We start from the raw sequence: 24,955 nt of genomic DNA on the forward strand, positions 1-24,955 counted from the left end.
AGGTTTCATGCAGATGCTGTAACTCTGTGTACCAAGGTGTTGGGCAAGAGTTGCATTGCACTGGATAGTGGAACCTACTGTTTTATTTAGATACAAGTTCATGTATGCCTTCCTCCTGTAGACAGATTGTAACAAACTGCCATCAGTGTTGTTCTTTTTCATACAATCTAGGAACGGTAGACATCCATTTTCTTCCGCCCCCATGGTAGACCCTGTAATTTACCCCTCCTTCTTTGTTGTTCCTACTGTCCACTATGGTGAAGTCTTTTCTGAAGATTCGAGAGGAGTAAGATTTGCAATAAACTTTTTACTTATCTTTTCTTGCACAGTTGACCACAGTTCTTCATGTCTAGGAGTCTGATTCTTGAAGCTGAAATTCTCACATTTTAAGTTCTCATGGTGCAACTGAACTAAATGATTTTGTAAAATGCCATTGCTGAATTTTTGTTTTTATGTTAATTTAATTTAATTTTACCATATCATGCTGTCTTTTGAACTTTTATATTAACAAAGCCGAAATTTTGCCTTACATGTGACACCATGTAACTGCGCGTATGATGGCACCATCTATTGGTAGGGAGACCAACGCGTCGGCACCGTTTGATGTTGCATAGCACTAATGTTGTTTCACACCGAAGAGAAGGTGGTCACATGAGTTATCATCCACTACCGAACATGTAGGCAAGTAAGCAGGAACACTGAGGAGTGACTCAATTTTTGGCAGCGGAGGGAGTTGGAGGCCATGAAATGTATTGACGAATGAAGGCTACGTACGGTGAGCATGGCCTGAGTTGTTCTAGTGTTGTGAAATGGCACAAACGATTCATTGAGGGGTGCGAGTCACAGGAAAATTATGCTCGTCCTGGAGAGGCTCATCATGTCATCACACTGGAAATGGTTGCGGAAGTTAATACTTTAGTCTTGGACAACTGCAGAATCACTGTGGATGAGATTCATTGGTTACTGGGTATTAGCGGACATCGATTTACAATGGACGACGAAATGTGTGACGGGGTGACACCTGGATCTGACAGCAGCCTACTAGCTTCTTCAAGGACGGAATCGACTGGCTAGTGTTTGCAATGGGATAAATGTGCCAACAGTCTTGGTGACTATTTTTCAGTATGTATATAACTACATTTTTGTTAAAAACAAAGATTCCAAGACTTACCAAGCGGGAAAGCGCCGGCAGACAGGCACATGAACAAAACACACAAACACACACACAGAATTCTGTGTGTGTGTTTGTGTGTTTTGTTCATGTGCCTGTCTGCCGGCGCTTTCCCGCTTGCTAAGTCTTGGAATCTTTGTTTTTAATATATTTTTCCCATGTGGAAGTTTCTTTCTATTTTAACTACATTTTTGAGTTAATAAAATTGTTACCATCACTTTACACTAGTAACCGGGTTTCATTTAAATGCCCCTTATACATTGTTCAGCCAAAATACAAAAATACGTCCAATCACATCAGAGGAATGCTTGAAACTCCTTCACTCTGCGGTAATAACAGTATTCCGATGAGTTTACTATTTTTCTTGACAAATGAATTTCTGTTAGGTTCAATTATTATTTTATAAATGAATCCAGGAAAAAAAATGATAAACAGTACTAGATTGTGTAATTAATAACAGAAATTTTAAGTGTGCCAACTAATTCATGATTTTAAATGTTCCTAAAAACACAATTTTAACTGTACATTCACTGCTAGTACATATCAATTGTAACAACAAAAATAAAGTAATTGCTTTTCATAAATTTTATGCTTGAAATATGACATATTATGTATAAAATTTTATGAAATTTTTCAGAGAAACAGCTGAGATAACACTGACCTGTCCAAAATTCGAAAAATATTACTGGTATTGACTACTACTATTGAGGAAAAGTAACACTAGAGGAGGATGTCCCTTTACAAACTGAGATTGTCGTGTATGCTGCCAGGGTGGCACAGGAATTCTTGTAGGTCTTCTTCACCATGAGGCCATATTTCAAAGGTGTTGTCTGCATTTCTTTCTCGAGAATTGTTTCCTCAAGGTGTTCTGTACATAAGTTAGCAATGCCTGGTGCTAGAGGGGAATGCTCAGTGACCCATCTATCTTTTCACAGGACTTTCCATCCAGTTTGGAAGTGGATTGTGGTGAGTGCGTATCAAAATAGTTTCACACTGTCACTGCTGAAGTGACACTCTAGTAACTCTAGGGAATTTTCTCATGGGTATCATTTTGCCATGCCAATGGGTCCTGGGATTTGTTGATCAAAGAGGCAGTGAAAATAAGAGTACTTGATGATGTTGTCAACAAGGACAGCACTTAAAAATGAATTACACTGCAGGAAACACTGCAATTATGGATGGTTGCATAATTTCCTACAGTGTAATTTACAGAAACTGCTGCAGTGTTCTCTAACCAAAATGGATGTAATAATGTAGTTAAAACTTAGCTCCGCATGGGATGTGCTGTTAACAAAAATACATCAGGAGTCTGCTGACATGAAAGTAATGTAGGCAGTGGACGGAATAGACAAGCAACAACAGGAGTCAACACCTAGAACCCCACTCCTGAATGCAACATTTCTCCCAAAGGCATACAATTTTCTCACCAGGAGTCTGCAGCCTAGTGACTAGCCTATAAACAAATGAACTAGACATGGACCCACGTGAAGATAACAAACAGGAAACTTGTCAAAATGTTGCAACAACACAACTCCTCAACTCAGCTGATAGCCCCATCTGACAACCCAAGAAGATTTCATCAATTTAATTTTCTTGTTAATAAAATAGAAAGAAATTTCCACATGGGAAAAAATATTAAAGACAAAGATTCCAAGTCTTACCAAGCGGGAAAGTGCCGGTAGACAGGCACAATAAAATAACACACAAACGCACACACACATATCCATCCATACATACACAGACACAAGCAGACGTGTGTGTGTGTGTGTGTGTGTGTGTGTGTGTGTGTGTGTGTGTGTGTGTGTGTGCGCGCACGCGCGAGTATATACCTATCCTTTTTCCCCCTAAGGTAAGCCTTTCTGCTCCCAGAATTGGAATGACTCCTTACCCTCTCCCTTAAAACCCACATCCTTTCACCTTTCCTTTTCCTTCCCTCTTTCCTGACGAAGCAGCCACCGGTTGCGAAAGCTCGAAATTTTGTGTGTGTGTGTTTGTGTGTTATTTTATTGTGCCTGTCTACCGGCGCTTTCCCGCTTGGTAAGTCTTGGAATCTTTGTTTTTAATATAATTTTCTTGTTAATAATAAAACACGTTCTTGAGTACCTGCCATTGTACATGCCTCTTTAGTAAAGGACATTTCCTGACTGCAGCTGTACCTGATCCTCTTATTTTCTTTGCATCTCTGATACCCCAATGATACACCATATGATGTTATTTAGTTACGCTTCCAGTTCCAGTAACCTATTTACCTTTCTAGGTGCCCTGCAGTTTATGGTCAGTATAAGGAATGTTGCAGTATCAGTCAAGTTTCCCTGGGTCTAGATATTTTGCTTTAACCAATCTTTATGTAGCAAGGTGTGGGTGTGTAAGTAGCTTGGCATCCTTTTTGTTGCGGATACACTGCATTAGTTCCCACAGTCCATTTCTTCCAACATGTTCTATCAGAGGCCAAGTTACACACATTATATGAACTTACATGTAGCAACAAAGTTTCCAGCAACCCTAATCATGTTACATGAGTTTGCCAAGCCTGTTTGTGTTTGTGAGATACATGTCTAGTGCTAAAATTGGGAAGAGTGGAGCTCACAGCAGTTTTAACCATCTACAATAGCTTCTATACTTCAATTAAAATAATTTTGTAATTGACGTTTTGGGACGTAAATCATAGTTCTTTTCTGGACAACACGTGTTCTTGCTGTGTTGCCTGTTTTGTTGCCATGGCTATATGCCACTAACTTCCCCTCCCTCCGCCTCTGCAATCTGTCAATCATAAAATTATTTAAATTGTAGTATAAAAACTGAGGGTGGATATCCACTTACTCACTTTGGACGAATATGCCAGGAAAGCAGAATCATAGTATGGTTAGTCTGTTTCAGTCAATTTTCTACTGAAGAAAGTAAAGTGGTCTGTATGGGAGATTGCAGATGGCTACTCTCCATTCTGTCTTCTGTGCAATTTGTAAATTTGCCCTTCTGTGTTTGTTCACAAACTGAATTCTGGATTGCTCTCACTTATGGTGTGCAGGGTTAATCTGCATAGATGGAACATGGGATTGGTGGAACACACTTTGTCTCACTCACCTGCTGAGACCTGCCTGGCATAATATGCCCTACCAATGGTCATGTTATGGCCATTGTACCTCTCAGTTTCATGTAAGCAGAAAACAATCCATCCAAAATGTAAATACCCCAATAAGGTGGCATCCCCAGGAGATCTAATTAATATGAAATGCCTTTCCAATAATTTAATTACATGGATACCCCAAGCCTGTGATGTCCATCAAACACTCAGTTTGTCTTGGGTACAGGTGAGGGAGCACATTTCAACATTGGAAACTTTGGTAAACATGTACACAATCAAGTTCAACAAAAGCACATAAGATGACCATAGGCCTCTCTCTATTATTATCTATGAAATGATTGCCTACAATGAATATTGTTCCATATGTTGAAGAAATAAAGATAAGTTCTTTTTTCAATATTGCATTTTTGTCCTTTAACATTGACTGAAGTAAATCACATCCATCCACCCCCTTAAAAGATTAAAAAGTTAAATATACTATGAACTACTTTAAATATCTTTTCTAAAAGAAGTAATAGTACTTTAAGCTAAATGGGTGCACACAGGACAGATTTCAACAAATTCTTGTGAGTAGATGTCAATACTGTTGAAATATGCTATTACATGGCAGGTAATTGCAAAGTAAGTTTTTTTTTCTTCCTTTTAGACTTTGGTATCATGGCTTGCACTTGCAAAAAGAAGCTCACTAAACCAAAAGGCAGAGGAGCTATGAAAGCAGTAAGAGATGTTGTCTCTCTTAGAACTGCTGCATATCAATGTGGGATGTATTATTCTGCTTTTCTTAACAAATTAGGAAACAGTAGAGCAGTTGACATTAAGCAAAGTTACAATAATCAGATACCAACAGCATTAAATTGATATTTTGTTGTCACACAAGTCACCAAATTTTCACTGCAAATGAAGAACACGAGCTTTATGATTAAAAATATGAACAATGGAAAACATGACAGCTTGAATATAACAATGCACTTAAGCACACAACATAGTTGGGATGTTGTTGTTGTTGTGGTCTTCAGTCCTGAAACTGGTTTAATGCAGCTCTCCATGCTACTCTATCCTATGAAAGCTTCTTCATCTCCCAGTACCTACTGCAACCTACATCCTTCTGAATCTGCTTAGTGTATTCATCTCTTGGTCTCCCTTTACGATTTTTACCCTCCACGCTGCCCTCCAATGCAAAATTGGTGATCCCTTGATGCCTCAGAACATGTCCTACCAACCGATCCCTTCTTCTGGTCAAGTTATGCCACAAACTTCTCTTCTCCCCAGTCCGATTCAATACTTCCTCATTAGTTATGGGATCTACCCATCTAATCTTCAGCATTCTTCTGTAGCACCACATTTCGAAAGCTTCTATTCTCTTCTTGTCCAAACTATTTATCGCCCATGTTTCATTTCCATACATGGCTACACTCCATACGAATACTTTCAGAAATGACTTCCTGATACTTAAATCTATACTCGATGTTAACAAATTTCTCTTCTTCAGAAACGCTTTCCTTGCCATTGCCAGTCTACATTTTATATCCTCTCTACTTCGACCATCATCAGTTATTTTGCTCCCCAAATAGCAAAACTCCTTTACTACTTTAATTGTCTCACTTCCTAATCTAATTCCCTCAGCATCACCCGACTTAATTTGAATACATTCCATTATCCTCGTTTTGCTTTTGTTGATAGTCATCTTATATCCTCCTTTCAAGACACTATCCATTCCAATCAACTGCTCTTCCAAGTCCATTGCTGTCTCAGACAGAATTACGATGTCATCAGCGAACCTCAAAGTTTTTATTTCTTCTCCATGTACTTTAATACCTACTCCGAATTTTTCTTTTGTTTCCTTCACTGCTTGCTCAATATACAGATTGAATAACATCGGGGATAGACTACAGCCCTGTCTCACTCCCTTCCCCACCTTTGCTTCCCTTTCATGTCCCTCGACTCTTATAACTGCCATCTGGTTTCTGTACAAATTGTAAATAGCCTTTCGCTCCCTGTATGTTAACCCTGCCACCTTCAGAATTTGAAAGAGAGTATTCCAGTCAACATTGTCAAAAGCTTTCTGTAAGTCTACGAATGCTAGAAACGTAGGTTTGCCCTTCCTTAATCTAGCTTCTAAGATAAGTCGTAGGGTCAGTATTGCCTCACGTGTTGCAACATTTCTACGGAATCCGAACTGATCTTCCCCGAGGTCGGCTTCTACTAGTTTTTCCATTCGTCTGTAAAGAACTCGCGTTAGTATTTTGCAGCTGTGACTTATTAAACTGATAGTTCGGTAATTTTCACATCTGTCTTTATTTGGGATTGGAATTATTATATTCTTCTTGAAGTCTGAGGGTATTTCGCCTGTCTCATACATCTTGCTCACCAGATGGTAGAGTTTTGTCAGGACTGCCTCTCCCAAGGCTGTCAGTAGTTCCAATGGAATGTTGTCTACTCCAGGGGCCTTGTTTCGACTCAGGTCTTTCAGTGCTCTGTCAAACTCTTCACGCAGTATCGTATCTCCCATTTCATCTTCATCTACATCCTCTTCCATTTCCATAATACTGTCCTCAAGTACATCGCCCTTGTATAAACCTTCTATATACTCCTTCCACCTTTCTGCCTTCCCTTCTTTGCTTAGAACTGGGTTTCCATCTGAGCTCTTAATATTCATACAAGTGGTCCTCTTTTCTCCAAAGGTCTCTTTAATTTTCCTGTAAGCAGTATCTACCTTACCCCTAGTGAGATAAGCCTCTACATCCTTACATTTGTCCTCTAGCCATCCCTGCTTAGCCATTTTGCACTTCCTGTCGATGTCATTTTTGAGACGTCTGTATTCCTTTTTGCCTGCTTCATTTACTGCATTTTTATATTTTCTCCTTTCATCAATTAAATTCAATATTTCTTCTGTTACCCAAGGATTTCTAGCAGCCCTCGTCTTTTTACCTACTTGATCCTCTGCTGCCTTCACTACTTCATCCCTCAAAGCTACCCATTCTTCTTCTATTGTATTTCTTTCCCCCATTCCTGTCAATTGCTCCCTTATGCTCTCCGTACAACCTCTGGTTCTTTTAGTTTATCCAGGTCCCATCTCCTTAAATTCCCACCTTTTTGCAGTTTCTTCAGTTTTAATCTACAGGTCATAACCAATAGATTGTGGTCTGAGTCCACATCTGCCCCTGGAAATGTCTTACAATTTAAGACCTGGTTCCTAAATCTCTGTCGTACCATTATATAATCTACCTGAAACCTGTCAGTATCTCCAGGCTTCTTCCATGTATACAGCCTTCTTTTATGATTCTTGAACCAAGTGTTAGCTATGATTAAGTTATGCTCTGTGCAAAATTCTACCAGACGGCTTCCTCTTTCATTTCTTTGCCCCAGTCCATATTCACATACTACGTTTCCTTCTCTCCCTTTTCCTACTATCGAATTCCAGTCACCCATGACTATTAAATTTTCTTCACCCTTCACTATTTGAATAATTTCTTGTATTTGATCATACATTTCTTCAATTTCTTCGTCATCTGCAGAGCTAGTTGGCATATAAACTTGTACTACTGTAGTAGGTGTGGGCTTCGTATCTATCTTGGCCACAATAATGTGTTCACTATACTGTTTGTAGTAGCTTACCCACATTCCTATTTTCCTATTCATTATTAAACCTACTCCTGCATTACCCCTATTTGATTTTGTGTTTATAACCCTGTAGTCACCTGACCAGAAGTCTTGTTCCTCCTGCCACCGAACTTCACTAATTCCCACTATATCTAACTTTAACCTATCCATTTCCCTTTTTAAATTTGCTAACCTACCTGTCCGGTTAAGGGATCTGACATTCCACGCTCCGACCCGTAGAACACCAGTTTTATTTGTCCTGATAACGATATCCTCTTGAGTAGTCCCTGCCTGGAGATCCGAATGGTGGACTATTTTACCTCCGGAATATTTTACCCAAGAGGATGCCATCGTCTTTTAATCATACAGTAAAGCTGCATGCCCTCGGGAAATATTATGGCTGTAGTTTCCCCTTGCTTTTAGCCGCTCGCAGTACCAGCACAGCAAGGCTGTTTTGGTTATTGTTACAAGGCGAGATCAGTCAATCATCCAGACTATTGCCCCTGCAACTACTGAAAAGGCTGCTGCCCCTCTTCAGGAACCACACGTTTGTCTGGCCTCTCAACAGATACCCCTCCGTTGTGGTTGCACCTACGGTACGGCTATCTGTATCGCTGAGGCACGCAAGCCTCCCCACCAGCGGCAAGGTCCATGGTTCATGGGGGGGGGGGGGGGGGGGTTAGTTGGGATGTACCTAGCTAAAATTGCAGGAATTGTCTGGATCAAGGGTTTCATGAACCAGTATCAACAGTTCCTCTCATGAAAACCTGAAAGCACTTGTCAAAGAATTATTTGGCTATTATGAATAACCTGACTGTTCAGATGTTTTCACAAGAGACTAAATAAACAGGGTGTGTCAGCACAGCAATCACAAACTTTCAGGATAGATAGAGTATACCAAATTAATGAAAACTCTCATAGCAATGCATGGTTGGAAATGCTTTCCTAGTGTGGTACTGGCAGCAATAAACACAAGAAAGTAGGGACATACACTGGGTGAGACAACATGTTTATTATCCTTAGCTGGGTTTCTGAGTGATGGGGGCCCCACACATTAAAGCCTTGATGTATCGTCAACACAAGATCTGCCGGTGTGGTCCGGTACGTTGGCCAGAAAGATTGCCAGACCTCACTTGCCTTGACTGTATCTTCTGGGGATATGATTAAAAGTACTGCAAAACCTGCACCCATTATGGCAGCTGCTGAGGCATACCAGGACATGCTCTATATTTTCCTGAATATCAGATGTTACATACGCCGGAGATGCAGGGTCTGCATCACACCTTCTTCGATGACTACTGTTTCTGTTTTTGTTCTTATTTCCTGGTTTCTGTAACACTGAGCATAATAATCATGTCTTCTCATCCTGTTCGTGTCCTTCCTTTCTTGAAGCTTTGTGTCATTACTACTGTGCCAGGGAAGTGTTTCCTACCTTGCATCGCTATTTCATTTTCCGTCATAGTAGGTGTACTCTTTCTAACCTGAAAGTTTGTAACCACGTTGATGATACACTCTGTAGAACCTGAATGTTTTGATTGGCACTTTGCATGCTGAAGTGAATAATACAGCTGGACAGGAGCATGGTGCAACCATGGAAAACAAAGTTTTTATGAACTATAATCTTAGGTCTACAACATAAAAGGCAAAGAACCCTAAAGCAAGAATCAGTGAAGGCCATTTTGAGATGTCTTGCTGTCTTCCCCAAACTGGGTAAGAAAAAGAGGGGAGTTGAACTGGAGATCTTTGTGAGATTAGACTTTAGTGAAAGATGGATTTAAATAAAACGAAATTTTAGAAAATAGACAAATAATTAAATGCAAGGTTGCAAGAGTGAATCTTCTAATAGTGAAGCTTTTTTTACAAGGTAGGTCTGACATTGAAGACCTAGGTCATCAGAGCCTGGAAAAAATATGAACTTGTAAGTGATGATTTTAGGAATACAAATAAATTACTTGGTACCAGCAGAGTTTGCACAGTAACAAAGTCTTAAATGTAGGGCAGTATGAGAGAAATAATACAAAAATTATGAAATTACATTCATAGGATGCAAATAAAATTGATGGAAATGTTTGTTCCCTGAAAAGGGTGATATAACTGCTCAATTGGCTGATGTGATATTTGGATGAGGCATAACTTCTTTAGTGGTATCCTCAATGGCTTTTTCTGTAAACTTGGTTTTAATTAAGGAGACTGTAATGTAAAATTAAAGCCAGAAATTCAAATATGAGGGTACTAAGAGAACAGATCATAACTGCCCACACCATTTCTCTTTCATTTCTTGCATTTGTATCCATACATATTAGCCCTACTACATCATTAAAGTACTGTCTATTTTAAAAACAAAAAGAAGAGCTGTTAGATGTTACCCAGGTTGTCACCCTTCATCCTAATTGTACACTGTGCTCTATGCTAGAGTTCAGAATGTCACCACATCTAAGATTTCTTGCCAACTCACAAACCAAACTGTCACGCATGTGTGTGTGTGTGTGTGTGTGTGTGTGTGTGTGTGTGTGTGTGTAGCCGAAAGCTTTTTTGTGAGAGACTTTTAATTGAGCCTGTCTGCAACTTGACATGTCTTCTTCATAGGAACCATCAATCTGGTCTTTCCTACATTGTTGACATTCCTACTTGGAGTCTCCATTGTTTGATTACAGAAAATATTGTCAGCATTCTTTTCTCTTTCTGCTGCACATGTAAGAAGCCACAGGTCACAACATGACAATTTTATTGGATGTTGCCAACATATGGTATTGGTTTGTTTATCTGACCCAGTAATGCTCTATCTAGGTCTGGAAAGTTGTCTACCTGGCTGGCTCAGTGCTATATTTTATGTTATGGTAACTAATATTTTAAACATATTCTTGAAAAGTTAAAATAAAGGCAGAGCATATATCTCTGGTTCTTCTGCAGTCAGATGGAAAAAAATACAAAATTCAGGTTTGGTATGTGAAGAAACCACAAGGCACCAAAAGGATTGTTTACTACAAATATGTGTTCACAATATATACAAACTATATACACTCTTCCATAATACACGTGCTGGCAAAAAGGAAATGTAGGCCTACATGATATTTATGGATTAACAGGAGGGCGAGAAGTGGTATGGTTCGTACTAAGGGTATCTCCAACAGGGTGGATGGAACAAGCAGAGAACACCAAAGCACTATTTTATATGTAAATAATTACATACCTATAGTTATACTTTAATTTCTAATATTATGGTACTGTTTACACACAAACACAAATGAAGGAGAGAATTACTTACTGCATGCACTCCTGTGCTTTTCCCTTGCTCTGATATTCTTGGATAGTCTGAATAAGGTGGCAGTTTTCATCCAACATCTGTAACAGTATAGACGATCTTCGAATATGCGACCTTCAACTTTATTTGTCAGAAGTAAATCTAACATTTTGTTGTAAGCGATTGTAAACTTGGTGCGTTTACTGTACATCACCTTCTGTATCTGCATGGGATTCGGCGGTGGCCTACCGCGCTGTACGAAGGCGACAGACATGGTTTTCTTCACAACAAAACTAATCAACGAAAGTTTAAAATTTATCGCTACACAATTACTTCCCACGAATCGTCACAAACGCACAAAGCCGTAAACACTGAGTGAAAACGAAATGGCTGGTGTCAACCCAACAAATACTATGTCTGCAACTCTCTAAATTCTATGGGATTCACCAAAAATGATACAAAAAATTATAGCGATGTAATCGTCCTTTCCATCAAAGGAATGTGTTGGGCGCTTGCTTTTGTCACACTGACCATCAACTGAGTGCCTCTATAATGTAAATATTGTTTTATTTCGTTGGCAATATCAAATAAGATCTTTAATACTTCCCGTCATTCCTTTCAAAATATTCCCTACCAACGCCAGGAATTCGTTCTGATCACGTGACATACTTCAGCTGTGAGCAAATGGCGTCGTCTTGGGTGAAGTACGCTTTAACGGGTTGCGAAAAAGATGAATGAAATCCCTGTTTTTGACGTTAAACCGTGGTTTGTTTCACCGAAAAGTTGTAAATAGGTACAAGGAAGACGTACCTGTATTAAGTTTTGCGGTGTACGCAATTTTCATCGCTTGTTTTGCATTTATATTTACGTGTCAAAAGTTTGTAAACAAAGTGGTCACGTAGTTTGACAATAGTGATGCGCGTTATCGACTAGAACTTTCGCTTTTAATGCCTTCCTGTACTGGAAGTGAGTGATTTTGAATTCAGTTTTCATTTACTATTAATTAAAGTATCAGTAATTTTATAAATATTGTTAAATTACTGCTTTCTTGTGCTGCCGGACACACAACTTGGAATCGTCAGTTTCGCCTTTTTTGGCCAAGCATGGAAAATCTTTCAATTATTACGGTGTAAATAAAGAAAAGTGTGTGTCTGAAACTTGTTGCAGTTATTATCTGTATGTTTTTAGCCTAATATTAGTGAACTGAGGTACTGTTTCCAACGCGATGAATGATATCGGCGGCAAGCAAGAAATACCCAGTACATCAACATGGGAAGCTGTTACGCAGGTACAACCGCTTTCACATCCACATCATCCAGAAAATTTATCGGTTCTTGTTCCAACACCCATCAAGATTCCTCCAGGAGTGGACCTTGAAAATGCTATGCCTCATACCGCACCATTGCCTCAAATTCCCCAGACTCCTCAGGTAATAAAATTATCATTATTATATGATCATCTTTTCTTTATGCAAAACATGACTCCCTAGAGGTACTCTTATCGTTTCTTTAATACATATTCACTTCTAAACTAGGGAATTCCTGTTGGAGGATTCATTGATGACTTACCACCAGAACTAATACATCAGGGTTGGCGGAAGTTCTGGAGTAAAAGAGAGAACAGACCATATTTCTGGAATAAATTAACAGGAGCATCACTATGGGAGATGCCTCTTCCAAAACAACAGGTTTGTGTAGTTGTACTACTTGGTAATTAATTTTCCTCTGTTACTCAGAGCTATATGTTAGATGTTAAATCTGTAATCACTCATGTGGATTGCATTGCAAAGGACACAGTATATTTTAATATCATTGTGTGCTTGTTTTTTTGCTCACCTTCGATTTCAGTTCAGTTGATGGCTTCTGTGATAGCTTTTTATAGTATAGAATACTGTCTACAATACTGTTAGTTTATCTATACATCTGAACTTGTGTAGTCATCTCCACAGCTTTTTTTATAACATAAACAACACCATAGAGACCTATTTTTAGTATATCAAGTGCATTGAATGTCGTTTTTGAATGTCTAATCAAAATTAAATTATTAGTGTAGTTTTTCGTTTGCATTTTCTTCATCTACATCTATATAAATTCTGTGTAAGCCACCATACAATGTGTGGTGGAGGGTACCCACTACTTGTTATTTCTTTTCCTGTTCCACTCACAAAGAGAGCGAGGGACGAACAACTATTGATATGCCTCCGTATGAGCCCTAATTTCTCAGATCTTTATCTTTGTGGTCCATACGCACATTGTATGTTGGTGGCAGTAGAATTATTTGGCAGTCAGCTTAAAATGCCAGTTCCCTAAATTTTCTCAGTAGAGTACCTCAAAAAGAATGTCGCTGTGCCTCCATGGATTCCCATTTGAGTTTCTGAAGTATCTCTGTAACATGTATGTGTTGCTTAAATGTATCAGTAACAAATCTAGCAGCCTGCCTCTGAGTTGCTTCAATGTTTTCCTTCAGTCCAACCTGGTACGGATCCCAAACACTCGAGCAGCACTCAAGAATAGTTCCTACCAATGTCTTAATGCAGTCTCCTTTACTGGTGAACCACTCTCTCCTAAAATTCTCCCAATAAACCAAAGTCGACCATCCGCCTTCCCTACCGCAGTTCTCACATGCTCGTTCCACTTCGTATTGCTTTGCATCGTTACGCCCAGATATTTAAATGTCTTGACTATACTAGTAATACTGTATCTGAACATTACAGGTTTGGTCTTCCTACTCATCTGCCTTGACTTACATTTTATTCCGCATTTAGGGATAGCTGCCATTCATCACACCAACTGGAAATTTTGTCTAAGTCGTCTTGTATCTTCGTGCAGCCATTCAACTTCAACACCTTACTGTACATGACATCATCAACCAAAAACCACATATTGCTGCCACCCTATCCGCCAAATCGTTTATGTGTATAGAGAACAGAAGCGGTCCTATCATACTTTCCTGGAGCATTACTGATGATACCCTTGTCTCTGAGGAATACTCACTATCAAGGGCAATGTACTGGTTTCTATTATTTAAGAAGTCTTCAAGCCACTCACATCTCTGTGAACTTATTCCATATGCATGTACATTTGTTAATAGCCTGCAATGGGGCACAATGTCAAATGCTTCCCAGAAATCTAGAAATAGGGAATCTGCCTGTTGCCCTCCATCCGTTGTTCCCAGTATATCATGTGAAAAAAGGACAAGCTGTGTTTCGCATGAGCGATGCTTTCTAAAATCATGCCAATTTGTTGACATAAACTTCTCAGTCTCAAGGAAGTTTATTATATTCGAACGGAGAATATGTTCAAGGATTCTACAGCAAACAGAAGTTAGGGATATTGATCTGCAACATGGCAGGTCCATTCTTTTACACTTCTTATGTAGTGGAGTCACCTGCGCTTTTTTTCCAGTTGCTTGGGACTTTATGCTGGGCGAGAGATTTATGATAAATGCAAGCTAGTGCCATAGAGTTCTCTTTGCAAAATTGAACTGGGATTCCATCCGGACCTGGTGACCTATTTGCTTTCAGATCTTTCAGTTGTTTCTCTACACCAGGTACGCTTATTACTTCATCAAAGTATGTGTTTTGTCTTGAAGTCACTTCCTCAGAAAATCAGAATTTGCAAGAAACCTCAGTGCAGACTTAACAGGTTCTGGCAGTGAATGCTAATGCAAATAGATTTTTTTGTTGGGTTGTATGTAGTGCTTATGTGAATAAGGTTTTTTTTTTTAAATTGTATTGTACCTTTCGTCTTTTGGTCACAGAGTATTTATTTGTTCGGGTCAGTGGATAGCTTGTGAAAGTAAATTGCCCACACAACACATGCTCCATTGCCTCTAAATTGTTTGTATATATCTGTTTAGCTCTTCCATAATATAACTGAAGATAATTAATTTCTTTAAGAGTCAGCCTGCCGTTTCCTCCTTGTTTTCCATTGTTTCTCATCTCTTCTTGTTTAGCTTGTAACAAAGTTCAACACAGACTCTCTTTTGAATGTGGCCACCACATTCCTGCTTTTCTATTGGAATGTTGTACTGTTTATTATCTGTTACAGCTTTGAGATAAGAAGACTCCATTTCCCGAATGTATGAAAAGTTGGAAGTGGCTGCAAGTGTAGAGCTTAACATTTTAATATTTCAAAAGCATTTCTGATACTAATATCAAGATCAAATTTATACAAACCATGCATTAAAATTTGTATATCAAGAAAATAACAGTTTTGAAAAATCGATTTTTTGGACCCAAGTCTATCACATACTCCCTCAAATGAAATATAATAAACAAAACGTATCACCAACATTTGCAACTGATAAATGCAAATGAAAACATCCTAGGTACCATATGTGTAACATATACCATCTCACTTTAAATAATATCTATGGTACACCTTGTTCATTACATTTTTATTCACATTTTCAGATTGCTCTCATGGACATTCAGTTTTATTCACTAACAACATATCTTTGGAATGTTCCACTTATTTGTATTTATTTGTGATGTAAATATTGACATTATTTTATCAATTTCAAAATTGTGTAATTGCATCTTCAGATGTATGTGTGGCTCTCAGAATGAATCAGCCAGAAACTGCAATGAGCAATTGAAGTAGTGTACACAACTTTTGAAGCAGATGATTGTAGTTTGCACTAACAACAGTTATATTTCCACTGAGACACATATATCTGTCAAACAAAAACAGAAATGTTACAAAAAGCATTAGTGTAATGACCCCTCTCTAAATGGTGTTGAGTGCAGTGATTGCAGATAGGTCAATCCAAGAATGTTATAGAGAGGTTCATGAACATGTGAGATTGGAATTACGTAACTCCTAAGTGAATAACTACCATAGCAGTCTACTGTAGCAGTCTGTCTTACATTGTTGATATTCCTACATGGAGTTTCCATTGTTTGATTATCTACATGCCTGTCAGGCCTGATGGTCTAGCAGTAAAGCATTTGCCTGGAAACTGAGAGGTTGCAGGATCGAATCTCAATCAGACTATGGATTCTTCAGTCTTTGTTTTAACTTGGCCTTCTCTTCTCAATGATGCGAGGAGTCACCATAAACAACACATGGTTCCAATTCCACATTAAACTGTAGGTCCACTTTCCCCATTTGCATAACAGGAAGGATACGCGAGTTGCTGAAGTGGTGTCCAATAAAAAGGCTTGCACCAAGCCATTAAGCACCGCGAAATTATTATTATTATTATCATCATCCTCATAGGTACATAAATAAATTTGTACAGAACCCTCAGAGTTTCTCTCAATAAGCCCATAAACATTTTTGATGAGTTGTTTGTGTCTTTATTAGCTTCCACATTTCTTCAGTTAAGACAGTTATGCTGATGTTCAGATCAGTGCGACATGTGCTGGTTTCAAGTTGCACTTTAGAGTATTCTGGGACACTTGTAAACATTCATTAACATTTGTGAAATTTCTTGAAAGCTGGAGGACATTACAGAATAGTCTCGAATTTCTTCCCTTGAAAAATTCATTGATGCTGTGGAGACGTGAGTGTTTGAAGTGGTCACATATTATGCATTTGTATGTGTCTGGAGGGAGGCAACATTCTTTCAATATCTCTCTCTCCGTACTACTCAGTGCCTTCTCTATGTGGTGAGTAACAACAGCATTTCCATTTCATATTATTGTTATTCCATCCCAGATTTTCTGTTATAAAAAAAATCCAGCACTAAATAACAATATGGCGTAGATATATTACTACTCATCACATAGCGGAGGCATTGAGCAGCAGACAGGCACATTGAAATAACACTGTTGCATATAATGAGCTGGACAAAGTACTTCTTCTAATGTAGTAAAACAAAGCAACTGTCTCCCTGGATACCAAGGCTTGCCTGCAAAACTAAGTAGTTGTCACTTGACATCAGTAATAAAATCTGTTAACAACTATGTTCCTAAATTCTGAATTCAAGAAAAAAATGTCTTGGCTGTAAGACCATATTCAGTGAATGAATATTTTCACATGGTGAATTTTGATTCAAAGTACAATTTCTTGGATTTCATAAGATGCTCCACTAAAAACAGATTTTATTAAAACATAACTAACATTATGGTAGCAAAAGCTTGGTGGTTGGTATCCATTATTATCAGAGAATGTTAAGGCTAGAAATTCCATTTGCTACAAATTACAGGTATTTTTGACTGTGGTAATAATAAAAACAACAGAGAGGAATGGAAGGAACTTCTTGGCCTATGATGCTTGTTGGTAGATGCTAGACCAAATATAAAACAGATTTTTAGAAATAGGCAATATCAGTCATCTCACTGACTCGCTATTTTACTAATTATATGTTATTAAGCTTTCATCATTTTGAACTGTTTAGCTAAGTGTTGGACATTGTTGGCGTATTGGCTGAGGTATGAAGTCTCAGATATGTTGTGACCCATGTCCCAGAATTATTTATGGGAAATATTGGTGCAGTCTTGAAAGAAGACATTATCCAAAATCCTCACCCCTCCATTCCAAGATTGCACTGCCTCCCTAAGAAGTGTGGCATTTACAACATGTAAATCTAATACTCCTTCCCTTTCACTCTGTTTTAGATGTGTACATGATAAATGCCCTCTGTGTGCTAAAATTTAGTTGTTGCTTATATTCTGATCTAAACTATACTGAATTGTGTGGTCACTGGACTCTAATTCCACTCTGGCCTTCCAGATTTAGTTATTAAAACATACTTCCTAGGTCTCAAAATAAATTTATTACTGTGCGTCACATGTTTCAACTCTTGCTAGAGCTCTGTATGTTTGACTAGAGCTCTGTATGTTTGAGTTCAAAGGCTTCCATCAGAGCAATAATAATTATTTTGTTATCAAGACAAGAAGTATTTTAACACATACTGCCTGTCAAAAAGTGAAGCATCCAACAGATGATCAGATGTCAGTTTTGGCAGGTAGATGATTAGAGAATTATTGCACCTAGAGTGACAGGTGGAATGGCCACCAGACTGCACCAGTGTTGTTTTTGATTAATGTTTGTGCCAGGCCTTGTAGAGGGTATAAATGAGACATGAACATCATCAGGTGCTGAGTGACCACTTTGAAAGATACAGAGATGTTGCATACTTGTGTGAGACAGTGTTATCAGTACCTTACAGAGTTTGAAAGAGGCTGTATTGTGGGTCTCAATTTTTCCAGCTGGTTGAATCTGGAAATATCCAGATTTGTGGGGCATTTGGATGTGACTGGCCTGAAATGGAATGCATGACACCTGGAATACTCATCATCAAAGTTCCATTCAACCATATCTGACCACCAGACTGTAGGATCGTCACATTGTGCAACACAAGCAGCTGCATTTGAAGTGGTGCCATGGCCAGGAAGCCTGAGCTGCCGAGGAAAATTATCACATTGTCTTCAACAATGAATCACATTTCTTCACTATCCTAAATGAGCACTGTCAGCAGTGACCTGGGAAAGGTGTAATTCTTCACTTCTGGAGAGGCACGGTGTTTTTATTCACATCTTGTCGCGGAAAGCCATCGAGTATGACTTCATGTCACAGATGGTAGTTACTGGAGGAAATCTTGATGGCACACTTGTATGTTGTGGACATCCTATATCCAACTGTGTTACCTCTCATGTGACAGTATTATGGTGCTAGTTTTTAACAAGGCAATGCTTGTGTTGATATAAGGCACACAGCCTGCGTACCTCACGTGAGTATACAATGGTATTGTGGCTCTTTATCCAATTGAGTCAGTGCATGCATACTGACCAGAGGGGTTGCATTTCTTTTTGTCAGGTGTATGCATAATGATCACGTTGACAAACATATGGCTTCTGCAGAGAGGCAGAAGCCTTTGCAGTAGTTGCAAGGGTACTACAAATTGATGAAAACTAGGGAAAACTGCAACCTTTACTTATCTCAAAGACATGCAGCTCTACTGGATGGTTCTATGATGATGGCATCCTCGTGAGCAAAATACTCCAGAGGCAAAGTAGTCTCGGTGGGGCTACTCCAGGGGCTCTCTTCACCAAGAAAAACAAAACTGGTATTCCATGGGCAAGGAGTGTTAGATTCCTTAATCAGGTAGGTAGTTCAGAGAATTTAAAGAGGGAAACAGGTAGTTTGAATTAGATGTAGTGGGGCTTGCTGAAATGTGATGGGAAGAAGAACAGATCTTCTCATCAGGTGCGAATAGCATTCTTAATACTAGATCAAATCTAATAGTGAATCAGAAAATAGTAGTGTGGTTAAGCTACTATGAACAGTGTAGTGAACATATTAGTGTAGCCAAGATATGCATGCATGCATACATACATACATAAATACAGAAATTATACTACAAGTATTTGTGCCAACTGACTCCACAGATTTAAAAACACTATGACTTGATTAAAGCAGAAGTTGAAAGAATGTATGATGTGGTTAAGGAAATTGTTCAACTTTTTGTTAAGAGAGACAAAATTGTAATTTTGATGAGGGACAGGAATTTGATGGTAGGAAAAAAAAGGAAAGGGAAAATGGACTAGTGGAAAATAATGAAAGAGGAAGCTGACATGTAGAATTTTGCACAGATCATAGTTTGATCATATTAACACTTGGTTTAAGAATTATACAAAAAGGCTGTACATACAGAAAAGACTTGGAGGTACTGGAAGGTTTCAGATTGGTTGCGTAATGGTAAAGCACAGTTTCTGGAATCAGATTTTAACCTGTTATACATATCCAGGGGCTGATGACTCTGTTCTAATTTAGATGATTAACTGTAGATTAAAACTGAAGAAACTGCAAAAAGGTACAAAATTAAACAGGTGTGTTCTGGATAAGTTGAAAGAACTAAGTTGTTGAGAGCTTCAAAGGGAGCAATAGGCAATTGTTGAGTGATGTAGGGGAAAGGAATATGGAAGAAGAGCTTGTAGCTCTGAGAGGTGAAGTAGTGAAGACAGTAGAGGGCCACATAGGTGAGAAGAAAAGCCCCTGGATGAATCTTCACATCACAGGAGATATTGAACTTCATTTATGAAAGGAGAAAATATAAAAATGCAGCAAATGAAGCAGGTGAAAGGAAATACAGGCATTTAAAAGATAAAATTGGCAGAAAGTAAAAATGGATAAAGGACCGTTGAGCTTAGAAGCATCAATGACTGTTGGAAAGATAGGCGCCGTCTGTTGGAGAAATAGAAACCTTTTGAGAAGGGAGAATCAGTTGCATTAGTATCAAGAACTCATGTGGCAAGTGCGTACCAAGTATAGAAGGCAAAACTGAAAGGTGGAAGGGATATGTAGAAGGGCTATACAAGAGAGTGAACTTCAAGACAGTACAGCAAGGGAATAAAAATTAAATGAGGATGAGATGGGAGATGAAAAAAATTTGCCCAAGTGCTGAAAGATCAAAGTCAAAACAAAGCACCTCAACTAGTTGGCATTCTGTCAGAATTATTGAGATGGGAGAGCCAGCCATAACAAAACCACTCCACCTGATATGAGATGAAATACCCGCAGACTTCAAGAAGAATGTAATAATGCCAATTCCAAAGAAGAAAGGTCTTGACAGTATTGAATACTACCAAACCATTAGGCCCTTGCAAAATGGTAACAAAAATTATTTACAGAAGAATGGCAAAAACTGGAGGAAGCCAACTTGAGGAAGATCAGTTTGGGTTTGACCCTACAACTTATTATAGAAGATAAGATGACAAAAAGTAAACCTACTCTAATAGAATTTGTAAATTTAGGGAAAGATTTTGACATTGTTGACTGGAATACATTCTTTGACATTCTAAAGATAGTAGGAATAAAATATAGGAAGCAAAAGATTATCTACAATGTGTACAGAAACCAGACTGCTGTCATAAAAAATCAGGAGTGTGAATTGGAAGCAAAGGTTGAGAAGAAGACAGGATGGTAGTCTATCCCCAATGTTGTTCAGGCTGTACAATGAATAAGCAAGAAAGGAAACCAAGGAGAAATTTGAAAGGGAATTAAAGTTCAATGAGAAGAAGGCAAACCCTGAAGTGCGGTGCTGTCATTGTAATTCTGTCTGGAGCAACAAAGGACGTGGAAGAGCAGCTGAACAGAATGGATAGTGTCTTGAAAATAAGGTACAAGATGCACATCAACAAAAGTAAAACCAGGGTAAAGGAATGCAGTCAAATTAATTAAGTCAATGCTGGGGAAATTAGGTTAGGAAATGAGGCATTAAAGGTAGTAGACAAATTTTTCTGTTTGATTAGCAAAATAACTGATGATGCCAAAGCAGAGAAGATATAAAATGCAAACTGAGTATAACAAGAAAAGCATTTCTCAAAAAGTAGACTTTTTCAATATCTGATGTGTATTTCAGTGTCGGAGTGTAGGCTTGCAGGGAAATATAACACACAAGAAGAGAAGGGAAGCTTCTGAAATGTGGTGCTACAGAAGAATAGATGTTTAGATTAAGTAGCGAATGAGGGAGGACCAAACCAAATTGGGGAGAAATGAAATGTATGGCACAACATGACTAAAAGAAGAATGACCAAAGTAAGAGCATGTGGACTATCAGACCAATTGTGTGATTGGATTGAGGAGTTCCTAGATAACAGAGCGCAGCATGTCATTCTCAATGGAGAGAAGTCTTCCGAAGTAAGAGTGATTTCAGGTGTGCCGCAGGGGAGTGTCATAGGACCATTGCTATTTACAATATACATAAATGACCTGGTGGATGACATCGGAAGTTCACTGAGGCTTTTTGCAGATGATGCTGTGTTGTATTGAGAGGTTGTAACAATAGAAAATTGTACTGAAATGCAGAAGGATCTGCAGCGCATTGACGCATGGTGCAGGGAATGGCAATTGAATCTCAATGTAGACAAGTGTTATGTGTTGCAAATACATAGAAAGATAGATCCCTTATCATTTAGCTACAAAATAGCAGGTCAGCAACTGGTAGCAGTTAATTCCATAAATTATCTGGGAGTACGCATTAGGAGTGATTTAAAATTGAATGATCATATAAAGTTGATCGTCGGTAAAGCAGATACCAGACTGAGATTCATTTGAAGAATCCTAAGAAAATGCAATCTGAAAACAAAGGAAGTAGGTTACAGTACACTTGTTCGCCCACTGCTTGAATACTGCTCAGCAGTGCGGGATCCGTACCAGATAGGGTTGATAGAAGAGATAGAGAAGATCCAACGGAGAGCAGTGCGCTTCGTTACAGGATCATTTAGTAATTGTGAAAGCGTTACAGAGATGATAGATAAACTCCAGTGGAAGACTCTGCAGGAGAGACGCTCAGTAGCTCGGTACGGGCTTTTGTTAAAGTTTTGAGAACATACTTTCACTGAACAGTCAAGTACAGTATATTGCTCCCTCCTACATATATCTCGCAAAGAAACCATGAGGATAAAATCAGAGAAATTAGAGCCCACACAGAAGCATACCGACAATTCTTCTTTCCACGAACAATACGAGACTGGAATAGAAGGGAGAACCGATAGAGGTACTCAGGGTACCCTCCGCCACACACCATCAGGTGGCTTGCGGAGTATGGATGTAGATGTAGATCATTGACAGAACTCATCCTGAGGCATTAATAAATTATCATTTGATAATGGAGGGAAGTGTGTGTGTGTGTGGGGGGGGGGGGGGGGGATTTCAGATAGAGACAAAGGGATGGCTACAGATGCAGATTCAAATGGATATAGGTTACAGTAGTTAAGTAGGGATGAAGAGGTTTGCACATGATAGACTATTGTGGAGACCTGCATACCTGTCTTCAGACTGAAGACCGCAACAACAGTGGTCATGGACTCATATTAGTTTCTGTTTTTCATTAATAAATTCCAGATTTAGATTTTCACATAACTCAAGAAACAAAGCAGCATTCAGTGGAATGGCAACACACGTATTCCTGAGCCAAAATGAAACCCTAACAGACAATTTCCACCTAATATTTATTGGCATCTGTGTTTTGGAAGAGTTTTGGTGTCCTGGGAATCCACTTAATGCCACAAGGGACAACAATGAATTCAGCTATATACTGTGCAACCTTGAGGAAGCTCCAGCATGCCATATGCCATACAGTATTTAATGACATAATTACTTGGCATCTAATGTTTTGTTGCTGCATCTCGAATCAAAACCTCATTGTGCTCCTCAAACTCAAGAATAAATTAGATCCTTGGGACGGGAGCAAGTAGACCTCTAAGTGTAGATCCTGGACCTTGCACTTTGTGTACAGTCTGTCTTTCTAACTGAAGAGAGTTTTCTTTGGTTAGCTGTTGACGTCATTGAAAAACAGACCTTACATTTGAAAAAATCCTTGTTTTATACCATATCAGAGTGATGTGAGAAGACAGAAATTAATCTGCCACACTTTACTTTTGAAAAGTTTGAATAATTACCAGTTAAAATTTCATGAAAGTGTGTAAAACCAATAACAGTTCCAGAAGAGCTTCTGATGGTTGATGATAACACAGATAGGGTACAAATAATAAAAACCTCAAATGGTCTGTGACACTTTGATCCTCACTCAAACTCAACAATGAAAATAATATTTTGAAGATTCTAGACATAACATACCTCCATGTATGTACTTGGATTAAACTTAATGATTACATTATGAAATGGATTTGCATTTTGTGACTCTGGGTTGATGTCCACTGTTTGTGACAAATAAAAATTTGAGCCGGAATGAAACTCCGGATTTCATGCTTATCGCGATTGGTAGCTTTAACCACTTTGGCTATCTGAGCACATCTCCAGACCAACCCAAACTTCAATGTGTCACGGAGTCCTGGAGGTATGCTCGAATAGCTGAAAGGGTTAAAGTGAATGCTAATGATAAGTGAAAAATGTGGGTTTGAGTCCTGGTCTGGCACAAATTTTCATTGTCACAACAGCTGATGTCAATCCAAATTTACAAAATGCAAATCCATTTTGTAATAATTATCATAGCTACAGTTCTCAGAAAAGTGTCTGTTCCTTCAAACATGCACACATGTAATGTGAAGATACAGACACTATGTAAACACAGACATTGTAACTACAATGATGTAATGGTAACATACTACAACATATACAGTAATTAAACATTCTTGAGTGCGTGTAAAACAGTTACCTCTTATTCTCAACAGAAATTATTTTTACTGTCATGTTTTCACTGAGCTAACACGAAATTTTTGTCAGCCTGTGCATTACCCTTTTTTTTTCAATCCACAGTTTCTGTACCTACTTCTGAAATCTAATATTGAAAGAGGGGGAAGGACCAACTAAAATTCTGCTCTCCTGATCCTCCATTAGGTTATTTTGTTTGAACTACACCATCAGATACTCTTACTCTTAGTCTTCATCTTGTACCTAATAATAAATGCACACATTTGCTACTGTAAGAATAATGCAGGACATGAACCAAACATATGCCTCATGCAGGACTTGGTTTTCCTCCTGAGCCTTTCAGTCATGACTTGTGGGTGGCTACAGTGGCACTGTAGTTCAGACAATGAAGGAAAGTTGGAGGGAGGGAGGGGGGGGGGGGGGGAGAGCATGTCTTGCAAATTTTTTCACAGTGCTAGGAGGGAGTATCAGGGAACAACATAATAAAAAAAAGTTTTTTGTTGAATAACTCAAAAACATTGGCACCTAGTAAAAATCTTTCTGAGTATAAAATTAATATGCATTAAATTTCCTACAAAAGAAGTCCTATTCATTTTTTCTGTGGGACTGATAGTTTCTGTGTTGCAAGTGGGGTGGAAAAATCAGTAATATTGTTTTCACAGTAGAAAATTAATTTTTACCTCTAAATGAATAAGTAGGTTAAAAACAAATGTTAAATTGTGTACCACATGTTAGTGCATTAGAGCTTGATTAAGGGATAAATTATGTTCTGAGGACGTAACAGGGCGAAGAGGGAT

The 24,955-nt window shown here is 38.6% G+C and overlaps 2 protein-coding genes across 4 annotated transcripts in view; one reads left to right on the forward strand and one right to left on the reverse strand.

Annotated features, from left to right (window-relative positions):
* LOC126336793 (trithorax group protein osa-like) overlaps positions 1 to 11,735 on the reverse strand; it is a 77,411-nt gene extending 65,676 nt beyond the window's left edge. For 2 of the 3 annotated variants that reach the window (XM_050000817.1, XM_050000816.1), the window contains exons 1-2: positions 11,309 to 11,702; positions 11,119 to 11,195 (exon numbers count right to left, since the gene is read on the reverse strand). In XM_050000817.1, coding sequence (XP_049856774.1) covers positions 11,119 to 11,195; positions 11,309 to 11,368 — 137 coding nt within the window. In that variant the 5' untranslated portion in view covers positions 11,369 to 11,702. Of the gene's footprint in view, positions 1 to 11,118; positions 11,196 to 11,308 lie in introns of all 3 variants that reach the window. The other variant, XM_050000815.1, reaches the window with a different exon arrangement.
* A 27-nt stretch (positions 11,736 to 11,762) lies between these two features.
* Positions 11,763 to 24,955, forward strand: part of LOC126336794 (mRNA (2'-O-methyladenosine-N(6)-)-methyltransferase) — a 144,678-nt gene continuing 131,485 nt past the window's right edge. The window contains exons 1-3 of the mRNA XM_050000818.1: positions 11,763 to 12,060; positions 12,283 to 12,523; positions 12,629 to 12,781. Coding sequence (XP_049856775.1) covers positions 12,320 to 12,523; positions 12,629 to 12,781 — 357 coding nt within the window. The 5' untranslated portion in view covers positions 11,763 to 12,060; positions 12,283 to 12,319. The remainder of the gene's footprint in view (positions 12,061 to 12,282; positions 12,524 to 12,628; positions 12,782 to 24,955) is intronic.

This window comes from Schistocerca gregaria, chromosome 2 (genome assembly GCF_023897955.1).
Source record: "Schistocerca gregaria isolate iqSchGreg1 chromosome 2, iqSchGreg1.2, whole genome shotgun sequence".
NCBI lineage: Eukaryota > Metazoa > Arthropoda > Insecta > Orthoptera > Acrididae > Schistocerca > Schistocerca gregaria.